General features: G+C 42.5%; 1 protein-coding gene across 5 annotated transcripts in view; it reads left to right on the plus strand.

Annotated features, from left to right (window-relative positions):
* Positions 1-12,929, plus strand: part of KCNMA1 (potassium calcium-activated channel subfamily M alpha 1) — a 734,126-nt gene that overhangs the window by 687,012 nt on the left and 34,185 nt on the right. For 4 of the 5 annotated variants that reach the window (XM_030334401.1, XM_030334398.1, XM_030334399.1 and 1 more), the window contains exons 23-24: positions 6,871-6,984; positions 11,788-11,918. In XM_030334401.1, coding sequence (XP_030190261.1) covers positions 6,871-6,984; positions 11,788-11,918 — 245 coding nt within the window. Of the gene's footprint in view, positions 1-6,870; positions 6,985-7,766; positions 7,848-11,787; positions 11,919-12,929 lie in introns of all 5 variants that reach the window. The other variant, XM_030334400.1, reaches the window with a different exon arrangement.

A 12,929-nucleotide genomic window follows, 5' to 3' on the forward strand; every position in this document is an offset into this window, starting at 1 on the left:
CATGGAAAAGGACTGTAATAAAGCATTTATTATATGTACCGAATTGTGCATGCTACTGTACCAAAGCAAGTTAAGCATAACTACAATGGGTCCCAGTTGTTATCTGCTATTGTTTAAAAGTGAAAACAGCAAAAGAGTAGGACTGGCTCGGGCCTCCAACTTACCTGCCTGGATCAGCCCCTGAGAAGGAGGGAGCATCTCACACAGGGAGAAGGCAACATGGGCATGGTTATCCATGGGCTGTGATGTCAGACTGCCTGGCTCAACTCCCAGAGCCTCCATTTCTTAACTGGTTGTGTTTGAGGAAGTTCTTGGACTGTTCTGAATCTTATTTTCCTTATCTACAAAATGGGGATGTTAAGAGTGCCTACATTCATAGGGTTGTTCAGAGGAATAAATGAGGTGGCCCATGAAAAGCTCTTAGTGCAGCTATAACACATATTGTAAGTCATGGCATTCCATTTCAATTCCCTTGGGTGCAAATGTGAGATCTGCTAATTCCTACATGTGTGCCCCAGGGCTGATTACTTGCCTTCTCTGTGCTTCAGTTTCTTCGTCTGCCAAATAGTTTTATCTACATAAGATGGTTTTGAGAACTAAAGTTACTCCATGAATAGAGTTTAGAATATAGTAAGCACTCAATAAATGTTGGCTTCTTTTTTTCTTGAGGTTCTTTTGAAACTTATTTTCTTCATGCCTAGTTATCTTAATCAGTCTAAATCTAGAACTTTGTTTTGAGTTCCGTATAGACAGTGATGCTGAGTCTTTCTCATTTTCTAATGCACTCACCTCTGCATTATCCTGGAATCCCACCCATTTCTAGCATTCCCTATGGTAGATCTTGTCTGAGCCACAGCTTTTTTTTTTTTCCCCCTACAACCACATGGTGTCTCTTGGATGCTGCACATAGATGCATGCATGCAGCAGGTACCCAAAACAATTGATTTTTAAAATGACACCTGGGTGATCTCCTTTTTATCCCCTTTCTGTCTCTTCTTCTTGAACTTCTTAGGAATAGCCCAAATGTTTGTTAAATTCTTTAACTGGAAGCCACCCTAACTGAAATGGCCTTGTCTAATTTAACTAAATGTCGCTTAAATTACTTAAGATAACTTCCCTGGCAGGGGCTGAGTGCTGCCAGCTCCTGGAATAATTAGTAACATGAAAAGAACATCACATGCTGCTGATTCTGTTCATCTGAACGTAACAGTAGCACATATGGTTAGGAACACAAATACTGGAAAAGAAAGCAGAGAGTAGCAAAAGCCATTTTAGGAGCCTTAGAACTCAAGAGAGGAGTTTATATCCCTAAATAATTAAGAAAAGTGGGAGGGGCACCTGGATGGCTCAGTTGGTTGAGCATCTGACTCCTGTCATGATCCCAGGGTCATGGGATCGAGCCCTGTGTGGAGCTCCATGATGAGTGTGGAGCCTGATTAAGATTCTCTCTCTCTCTCTCTCTCTCTCTCTCTCTCTCTCTCTCTCTCTTCCCTCTTTCTGTCTCCCTCTGCCCCTCACTCCTGCTTGTGTTCTCTCTCTCTAAAACTAAAAAATATATAAACATAAATAAAAAATAAGTGGGAGATTACATCTGGAAAAAGAAGTCTCCAGAGAGATTCTACAGTTGCTATAAGGAGTTAAGAAACTTTCCTAGTCTTTCTTATCAACTAGCCCCCAGTTTTCCCCATACTTAAAAAAAAATCCTAACCAGGGTGCCTGGGTGGCTCAGTTGGTTGAGCATCCGACTTTGGTTCCGGTCATGATCTCGCAGTTCGTGAGTTGGAGCCCCGCGTCGAGTTCTGTGCTGACAGCTCAGAACCTGGAGCCTGCTTCAGATTCTGTGTCTCCCTCTCTCTCTGCCCCTCCCCCACTCATGCTCTGTCTCTCAAAAATGAATAAACGTTAACAAAAAAATTTTTTTAAATAAAAAATAAAAAAAATCCTAACCATCCATACACAAAATCTTCATTCCTTAGATATATTGGAATTCATTTTTATCACTGAATTCATCTGATTATTTCTACCAAAATGTATTCACACTGCTCATTGCCTTCCCATTACTTTTCTATGGTTTTCTCTATGTGAAAATTCTTTCTAGAAAATATGTCAAAAGCTTCCTCAATTCTTTATCCATAGGGAACAAGTGGCAATGGATGCTGCACCTATCCACAAATATTTATTGTGTACCCAGTGAAACAGTAACATCAGTTGTCCAGTGTTTGAGTACTTGCTTTATACTAGACATTATACTAAATGTTTTTAATACGCTATTTCATTTTATCCTTCTAATTGCCCTATGTAGGAGACACTTCCAGTGTATATACAATGAAACAGAGGCTTACAGAGAGTCAGAGCTATGCTCACAGTTATGTGGCTCATAAGTAGATGAGTCAGTACTTGAACCCAAGACATCTGACTTCAAAGTCCATACTTTTAACTATTCCACACTGTTTCTTGTCTACAGGCCAGGAATTCCAAAGACGATCTGGGAAAGTTTAATTAATTTATTTTTTTTAATATATGAAATTTATTGTCAAATTGGTTTCCATACAACACCCAGGACTCATCCCAAAAGATGCCCTCTTCAATGCCCATCACCTACCCTCCCCTCCCTTCCCCCCCATCAACCCTCAGTTTGTTCTCAGTTTTTAAGAGTCTCTTATGCTTTGGCTCTCTCCCACTCTAACCTCTTTTTTTTTTTCCTTCCCCTCCCCCATGGGCTCCTGTTAAGTTTCTCAGGATCCGCATAAGAGTGAACACATATGGTATCTGTCTTTCTCTGTATGGCTTGATCTGGGAAAGTTTTAAAAAGATGGAAAACCCAGTCTCTGGCCTAAAGTTCTCATACAGCATGTGAAGTGAGCATGTTTAGCAGAGGTGCAATGTTGGTCCCATTTATGCCTAATGCCAAAAGAATGGAAAGGTAACATAAGGCCCTTACATCTGGCCCTGAGGATTAGAATGGGGAAGGGCCTTCAATTTTAGGAGATCAGGTAATCTTTGGAAGTCATTTGTAGCCTCAAACTTGCCTCTTGTGGCCATGCTTAACAGAGAGAATGGGGGCACATCTAAAGAATCAGAAGACCATCTTGGTAAGAGCATGGGCTGTAGGTGATTGAACTCGAATCCTTTCCTGGTTGAGAACTTCTCATCCTATCTCTCTGATGCCAATATTCTTAGTCACCTCTTCTGGCAAAATAAGTGCTGGTTTCTAAAATTAATTTCGCAAGTGTTAGTTTAACTAATGAAAGGAGAGTTTGCCAGTTTCACTCTTCTCCAGGTGTAGATTATGATCCCTGGAGTAGGTTCCATGTGCCAGCACATTCACATGCATAAGTGGAGCACTGTTTTATGGAGAGAGACTTCAAGTTCAACCAAAGATGTATCCACTGCAGCAAACAGTAATGGTGGGGAGCAAGACAATCAAGAAACGTGGACACAATTTGGACCTGTCCCTTTATCAACTGCTGCTATGATGAATGGGGTAGATGCCATCAAATGTCATTAAGGGCCGGATTGCCTCATCTCTTCTGAAGGAAGGTGCCTGAATTACTCTTTTCTCCAAGGTCATTTAGGGAATCTGGGTCAGTCCTGCCATTTCAAACCACAATTTTCCCATATTAGGACCTCTGAGAGAACAATGTTAATGAATTCTGTTTATCTTCAACACAACTCTACAGGAAAGGAACAGGAAAAAGATGAAATCTGTTTCTTTTGTCTTTGCTTTTTGCTTTCAAAAATGTGTGGCTAGAAAACTAGCAAAAGAAAAAGAGACGTTATCGTTGCTGAAGTTTTCTTGCCAACAAAAGCACCCTGTTCTTGGGGTTATGCATAGGAGAGAGAAGGACTTTTAATGGAGAGATGTCTTTGGACACCCACCATAGTTTGTCAGTTGCAGATGCTAATGGAACCAGGCTTGGCGACTGAAGGGGAAAATGGAATATGAAAGCAAAATGGAATAGGCCTATGAGGCAAGCATGTCATTTCTAAATGAAGGTTTCATGCAAAGGAGTTGAGTCTTTTCACAGCTGAAAATGGAATCTTTAAATAAGATAGAATAAAAGGATGCTTTGGCTTGTTGCGGGTTCTGTAATGAAATACAGTTTTCCTAATACCGTGTGACCTGCATTTCTCCCTGTTTTATGGGTGCTATTCCTTGACGTACAAACCCGTATTTTCTCAAGTCAGCATTTGATGATGGATGTCAAAATACAGGCCATGTATTATGCATATAGCATTACCGATTTAAAGTGTTTACTTGTCAAGTTGAAGAAATTCAAAAACGTCACATCCACTGAATCCGCACAGCTGCCACTTGCAGTTTTTCATGCTTTTGAATGAAACTTCTGATGAAAACAGTTTAGTTTTCCCCGTCGCTATTCTGGGGAAGAAAACAGCTAGCCTTTAAAATGCATGTTCTCGGTGATGTGGTTGGCTGAAAAACACGCATTCCAAAGTTTAGAAAGATGGACACTGCATTGTCACTTGAAATTACTTCCCCTGTGCACAGTCTATCAACACAGAGAATAAAATTAAGTGCAATCAGAGAATGAAGAGTAAATAAAACTTTTTTTTCCCTTCTGAAAGTATGGCATTCCATAGTGTAAAATTTATACACGAGCGAGCAGAAAATAGGAAAAAACCCTTTCATATTTTTCTGGCATTTCATGCATTATGCACCTCCAAAACAACAGGCAATTATTGAGCACCTGTCATTTCATTCCTGATAGATAGAGCTTCACACATACCATAAACCAGAGTGAATCCAACCTTGCTACGTTCCTGGGGACTAAGTTGGGCATCTTGCCACACAATCTTTTTGGAATTTTGTCCTTGGGAACTTAGCAAGTGACTCTGTATCTGTAAGCCCCTAATTCATTGATAAGTCTGTATAGCCAATCCACCAAGGGCAAAGGAGAAACCAAAGAAAATGTGAACGTCTATCTGCCTGTCCTATAAGGTTGGGGAGGAGATTGGGTCTCAACAACCAGCATGGAGCTCTTGGTACCGCTTACCAGGTGTTTTACTTGATAAAATTAATTTTCACCAAATGAATATATTGAGGTAAATAAATGTCTCAGGTTTATAGGTCTCTATGCACATCCTTAAAGAGGCAGCCATTAAGCCTAGCTGGGATGATTTCTCACCCTCACTAAATTTGAACTTATGGTTAGGCCAGGCTCATTCTTGTATGTACTTGGGATTTGGGTCTGAGAAGCTCAAACTGCAAAAATCAGAAACCAAGTAAGCTACTTTCCAATTTACTGTGCCCATGTTTACCTTATGAAGTCTGTGTTAGGCACGCTGGGAGGTTCAAGGGTCCACTATAAGCTCGTGGCATATGCAGCAGTCAGGATGATTTCAGCTGCAAGTAAAAACAAAACAAAACCAAATCCCTCATTTTTGGCTTAAACAAAAAAGGAAAAAATATGTACAATTGACCTTTGAACAATGAAGGAAGTTTAGGGGTGCCAGCCCTCCTGCACAGTTGAAAATCCTGTGTAACTTATGAGTCCCCAAAAACTTAACTACTAATAGCCTATTGTTGACTGAAAGCCTTACTGATAGCATAAATAATCGATTAACCTACATTTGGTATGTTATATGTCTTATGTACTATATTCTTACAATGAAGTAAACTAAAGAAAAGAAAATGTTATAAGAAAGTCAGGATCTTAAATTGTGTGTGTGTGTGTGTGTGTGTGTGTGTGAGTGTATGTACAAAACCAATCTACCCTACCTCAGGATATTTTACCATAAGAAATTATATATATATATATATATATATGTATATATATGCATATATATACACATAAATATTATATATAATTATTATATATAAAATATATACATAATCTCATTATCATATTGTATATTAAAATCTCATTTGTATATAATGTGTATAAAGTCTCACATAGTAAGAATCCTGAGGTCAATTGGTTTTGGCTCTAGGGCTGGTTAATTTGGGAACTCAAGGATATTTCTTTCTATCATTAAGGCTGTCCATCATTCAGTTCAGCCAATGTCATTTAGTTGGTCCTCAGCCGGTGCCCATCCTTGTTGCAAGATGGCCACCATAATTCTAGGCACTACAGGTACCAGAGCAATGTCTAGTGAATTAAAAGAGAATCTCTTTGTATGTGACTCTTTTTAATAGCAAAGAAACACTTCCTAAAAGTCCCCGACAAATTTCCTCCCATTTCCCTTTCGCCAGAACCTATCAAAAACCCTGGCTTGAGTCACTCACTGGCAAGAGAATAAGTAATCAGTTGGTTTAAGATAATAGTCAGGATAGGTTAGGTTATGCTGTGGTAACAACAACCACACAAACCCTGGTGTCTTAGAGCAACACAGATCACCTTTTCACTCACTCCAAATGCTTTTGGGTCTAGGTTACTGTCCAGGGCTGCTGCCCAGCCTTCATCTCCATAGTAACCCGTATTCCCATGGTTGCCACAGTCTGGAAAAAGAGGCAGAAAGTCAAGTCAAATATTTGTAACAGAAGTGATGGTGTACATTGTTCTGTTCACTTTTCATGGGCCAAAGCATCTCCTGTGTCACACAGAAGCACAGAGTACAGTCTTCGTGTCTGCCTAGAGGGAGAGGGGAACAAAAATCTATGAGCAAGATCAGTAATTGGTGTAGAGACTCATTTTTCGGGAACTATAAGGCAGGTTAGAATTATTTATAATGGCCTCCTACTTTGTGCTTCATGAAAGCAACACATCAGAGCTTATCCTGGGAGTGCTAATTGTTGACCTGTAAATAAAACATAAGCTACTTTTTTTATTATGTATATACATAATATTCATATTATTCCCAAGCTTTCCATGTCTCTGACTTTTCTTCCTTCTCTTTCTTTTTCACTAGGGTTCACACCTCCAGGAATGGACAGATCCTCTCCAGATAACAGCCCAGTGCACGGGATGTTACGCCAACCATCCATCACGACTGGGGTCAACATCCCTATCATCACTGAACTAGGTAGGGGTGAAAGTCAGCTTTGGGTAGATTTTTTTGTCCTCTTTTCCAACCATGTAGGATATGAGGAAGTTGTCCTGTTTCTTAGCTCCTTCAGCATAGTGGGCTCTAGTAGGGCTTGTTTGGGGGGAGGTGGAGAAAGGTATGAGTAGCAATGTGACAGATTACCAAAAGGAAAACTGATCTATCTTTCCTCTGAGAAGAATAGACAGTTTCCTTCGTGCTGGTCACTATTCTCAAAGCAGCTTGAGATGACGGATTTGAGATTGGGGCATAAATTAGGGAAGGAGGAGGAAAGGAGGAAAGGCATAATCCATGGACTCTGCCTGGTGATTTTCACTGGAAGCACCTCAAGACAGCTCCCACAATCAGAGCCCTCCCAGTGAGGTACAAAGCCTCAGGACTAAGCCAAACCCATTTTGAGAACTGGGTGGAGGCGTTGGGCTAATGTGTAATAACCCTCCATTTAATCTATCCTGGTTGAACTTCTCAGCTAAAGGTCATTTTCAGTGAATGTCACTCTGGCCTAAAGTAGGATGGGGTTTGGAGGGCCATGATTATTGGCCAGTGGAACCCAACTTTTAACCTGGCTGTGACAGTTTTTCCTACCATTTGTGAATTTACAAAACTGCTGAGTGGTGTCTTCCCCCCAAGACAATACTAACCACCTAAGGTGCTGGGTCTCTTTACGTTACAATGTTTCCTGTGTTATTCCCTCACTCTCTTCTTTTTCTGTACTTTCCTCCACTCCCTTTCCCCAACCCTTAAATGCTGTATCCAATTAGCTAAACCTGGCAAGTTGCCTTTGGTATCAGTCAATCAGGAAAAAAACAGTGGGACGCACATTCTAATGATAACTGAACTGGGTAAGAAGCACTGTTTTCCTTCACATCAGTATCTCCTTTTGTTCCGTGGTTGGTGTTTCCAACTATCATCGGCTTGTTTTTTTATTTCACCGGCTGTAACAGAAAGACTACCCCATGGCACTGCTTTGAATGTGTTTTATTTGTGGCTCTGGTTGGAATCGACTGTCTTGTTCTGGCCTTTCTTAATGATTTTTTTCCCCACACAGCATCAGTAAACCTTTGATCACACCCATCTGACCTGGCAGTTGTTTCCAAAGCATCTTTGCTCTAATTCATTTTCTTTGGCCTGGGCCTTTTTTTTTTTCTTTTTTTCTTTTCCATGTGTCCCCCTGCTTCCCCGCCTTCTCCCTCATATTCCTCTTCCAACATACTGTCAGTTTGACTGACATGTCTTCACAGCTCTCAGAGGAAGCCAAAGGAGAAATATAAAAATTTTAAGATAAGAAACCTAAGACGGAGCCTTCCCTCCAGCTGTTTATTTTCCTTTATTCTGACTTTATTTGCCTTCCCCCCTCTCCCCCCCGCCCCCACAAGGCCTTTTCTCAGAACCTCTGGTTCTGAAACCATAAAAAGCAGCCAGCTCCCAGGGGACCTTTTCTTACAAAAGGCAAGATTTCAAGAAGGGTGCCAAGGCTGAGGTGAGCCACCACTGAGGCACAGTCCTGCTCTCTGACCCCCATCCGGCCCGGCCCAGAGCCTCAGGGAGATTCAGAGTGGACTCACCGGGAAGATGAAGGGTTCTGGTCGTGACTACATTTGTCAGGCCCTTCACACTTCCCCATGACTTGGTTAATAACTCTGTAAAAGGCACCCATCAGCAGCAGGTCTCAGAACTGGGGATTGATCTTCTAAATAGAGACAGCAAAAGTGCCGCTCTGCAGTGGGGTGGATAGAGAGGTGGGGAGCACCTGCCTTCGAATGACTCACGAATGAAACGAACATGCCATTCTCGTGGCCCCCAAATATATTTCAAAATAAGAGAGCAGGCTTTTAACACAGTAATCTTGCTTGTGAGGTGTCTGGAAACTAAGGAATAAATTGTCCACCATTCAGCACTGCATTATTGGAGACGTAGCTATTTATCAGGACAAATTCACTCAGGTCAAGGAGGATTGCACTATTTTCTGTTTCCAACAGTAGGAGAGGTGTCTTTTTCATGTTTAGAGAAGTTGGCTAAAAGCCTGGGTTTCGGGATTGCTCTTCTCAGAACCATAGGGTTGTAAGAGACCCAGAGAGTGTGTGCAGCCGGGATGGCAGGTTGGAAAATTCATCCAGATATCTCCATCTCAGAAACCTTTAGTGGCACTTCAAAATCATCACTGCCAGGAATTTCTTTTTCTGTTTGGAATTCATGTGCCGCCAGCTAACTAGGATATCTTTATTTGTGATTAGTAGGAGAGAAAAGAAAAGGCTGGGTGGCCCAAATCGGAGGCAACAATGCAGGCATTCACTTAGCATAATGGAATCTCCTGAGCCTTTGTTCCTCACCAGATCTCTTCTGGGAGCTCAGAGAACCTTCCATGTGTTCACATCATCCTTACCTTCTGCCTTAAGCCTTGTTTTCCTAGTGCTCATAGCACGTTTGCAAGTACACCATCATCCACCAATCACTTGGCCTCCCTGCATCCCCACACATATCTACTATTTACCTTCATGTTCTGAGTCACGTTCCACATTATGCCAACCAGTAGAATGCCTTCTAAAAAGCACAGGGGATGCTAGCACCAAACACGTTTTTAAAACTGTGTAGTATATTCCAGTCTTCACCCACTTGGAGAGTTTCAGTTGATGTTAGTGGATTGAAGGCTCCCAGAAGTTCCGCAAGAAGGAAATTTGTTTAAAGCTATTTCACCTGCTTTCCAGTTCTAGGAAACTGTACAACATTTGGGGAGGGATTTAAAAAAAAAATCCCTCTTAGCATCCACATAATGACTGTTCTGTGAAATGGGCTTTGGATAACACTGTCTGCTCTCCCTCTGAGACTATCCCAGAACAAAACACAGGATTTTCAGGGAACCCTGGTTCCTGCCCTGGAGCTCTTTCCCAATGACTGAAATGCCTGGCTCGCTGACAATCTACTCGTGTCTCCCTACTTGTGGCCACATCCCCTCCAAGTCTAGTACCTCCCGTTCCCTGTGGTCTTGAAAAGAGGTAACAGATGCTATAGCTTTTGGAGTGTCAGTGCACATGCTGTCCTTGGCTATTCTAAGTAATTGAAACCACACTCCTCTGAGTATTGTCCAGAGTTCATATTTCTGATCCACAAAGCAAGAAGTCTATACTGTAGCCTCTAAGATACTTTTGGGTAAATGGAGGGAAGAGAGGAAAAGCTACCATATGGCCCCAGTAGGGTCTCTCAGCAAGGTCTTACTTGCTTCCGAGAGAGGCAGAGGGAAGCTGGGAATTTTCATAATGTAGTGAGGTGGACAGAACATTGACTCAGAAAGGCAATCCTGAGAGCAGCTGATGTCTATCAAGGTCCTGGGCCAGGCTCACCAAACACAATCTTATAGGAGCCTCCTGCCAACCTCATGAGAGCTGCTATTATTTCTCCCATTTTACAGACAGACAAACTACGCCGTGGAATGATGAAGTGCCTTGCTTGTACAGGGTTTATACAGAGCCCAGATTCAAAGCTGACTTGTCAGATCTTGCATTTTGCACCTTAACCCACTAGCCTGTAATTCAAGTGTTGCTGAGCAAAAATGTTCCCCCATTAAAATTTTTCTGTAGGGAAACAAGATGGTGTCACTTAAAAATAATTCCATGCCTAGCCTCTTAGCCTATTATCATTTATTCTGCCTCATACAATAAACAAACAAAAGTTAAAAAAAGTTACCCAAAAAGTAACTTTCAGGAAAAAAAAAATTAAAACAATAACTCTAGGAAAGAGAATTGGCAACTGATACATTTAGAAAGGAATAAAAAAAAGGAAACCTCATCTATTCTTTTCCTAAAAGCACCATAATTATTCCAGAAATCATGAGCGCTCATCTCCTCCCCCACCCCACACTTTCTTCCCTATTACTTGCTCTGCAAAACTGATAATTTCTGAAGCCAAGATGGGAATGGAAATTAATTTGTCATTTAATTTTTAATAAGTTAAAGACATCTCGGTGACACAGCCAATCAGTCTGCGCGTGCCTGCCGGAGGAGTCCTTGAGGAATCCTCAGATGGAAATGAACTACAGCATCAAATGCTGCATCTACTTTAGCTGAAGCACATAAAAGATTGAGCTGTTTAGAAGGGGAAAGGGAGAACGTGGGCGTCCCCATGCAACTCGGAATGCACAGCAAGTCTGTATCAGCAAGCAGCTGGAGACAGCCAGGAATCCATCCCACCTGGGGTCACCGGTCTGTCAGACAGGGCCTGTCAGTGTGTGCCTAGATTCAGGGCTAGGGACACCAGGCTCTACCCAGGCTGACCCCCGGCGGGCTAGGTCCTGCCTGCAGGTGAATTCCTTGCTATGTGCCTTTGCCGTGTTCCCAGTCTATCGCTCTTCAGTCTTAATAAATTGCTTTCTTTTCCTGTGGCTAAACTTAGCATCCCAGCATGGCTACTCATGGCTACTCATCCTTGAAATATGTTCATCTCTCAAAGGACTTGGCTACCGAAAAACACTTCAGGGTGTTCTTCGGTCATGATTCTAAAACTATACCAAAGGACTGACCAGCACTGTCCAGCAGTTCTCCGGCAGCCTGCCAGGGAGCAAGGCTGCTTGAACTCATTGCTCTCCAGGCCTGAGAAGCTTGAACAGTCACGTAGAAGCAGTCCATTGAGTCTGCTGGCTCCCACCCCAAGATTCATTTACAGCTTCTCCCATGCTTTTCTTTCTTTTTCAGTGACTTCAGTGTTGCTAAACAAGTAGCCTGCTCTTTCTCTGGCTTCACTGTTTGTGTATGGTCCTTGGAGCTAATTCTCATTTTACACTTTTTCTAGTGAACGATACTAATGTTCAGTTTTTGGACCAAGACGATGATGACGATCCCGACACAGAACTGTACCTCACGCAGCCATTTGCATGCGGGACAGCATTTGCAGTCAGTGTCCTGGACTCGCTCATGAGTGCGGTGAGTGGGTGCGGGATATGGGACTGGAGCACCTCTGACCTCCAACGTTAGCAGCCTAAGCCCGGAGCTTGAGCTCCCAGGGAGAGCATGACCACGCAAAGCTTGCAGTCTAGAAGGGGATACCGATGTTAGTCAGACTGCTGTGTAACTAACACAATATTTGGTTATGGATTCTTGAAAGTGTGAGGAAGGTAAGGAAGAGGGGAGATTTTGTGGGAAGAGCATCCCCTGAAGAAGAAAAGCAAATGCAAAGGCCTGGCGGTGAGGGAAACTGACAATCTTAAGGAGGCCAAAGAAAGCCTGTGTAGCGGGGCCACAGTGAAAGAGGGAGAGGGGAGGGCGAGGCAAGTTTGGACCTGCAAGACCAGAAAACTCATTTTTATGGCTTTGCTTTTTTTCTCAAGGTAAATGAGGCATTGAAGGGTGGTTTTAAGCTGGCAAGTCATGTGATCAGGTTTATGTTTTAAGAGGATTGTCTTGGCTGGTGTGTGGAGGATGGCTTAGGAAACAAGATGGCGGCAGGAAGTCTGAGCATATGAGGCTATCAAAGCTTGGACGGGGATAGAGCTGGTGGAGCTGGAGGGAGTGGGTGCATCTGAGTAGTGTTGGTCAGGAAAATTGATAGGACTTGGAGATAGATTGAATATGAGCAGAAGATGGAAGAGAACAAGGTGTCAAGGGTGTCTCTTCCATCCCTGCCCATCACTGAAACGCAAGTCCTGGGAGGAGACCTCGCATGAGGGCCAGGCCTAGCCGGTTCTCTGCTGCCAGGAAGGAATGAAGCAGTGGCAAAGAGAGGAGGACGGGCTGGCTGAGGAGGTCAAAAGCATCATTGGTTTCTTTTCTAACTTGATATGCACCAAACAGTCAAGGCATTATTTTTTCACTTTTGAGACTAAAAACAAATAACAGTTAAAAGTAGGCCCGGTTCATGAAGCTATCTTGAACCAGAAAAGGCAAAAGCAGACACTAGAATAGGTTATTATTGAGGATTGTGAAGTGTTCCCACCG

Source organism: Lynx canadensis, chromosome D2, assembly GCF_007474595.2.
Source record: "Lynx canadensis isolate LIC74 chromosome D2, mLynCan4.pri.v2, whole genome shotgun sequence".
Lineage (NCBI taxonomy): Eukaryota > Metazoa > Chordata > Mammalia > Carnivora > Felidae > Lynx > Lynx canadensis.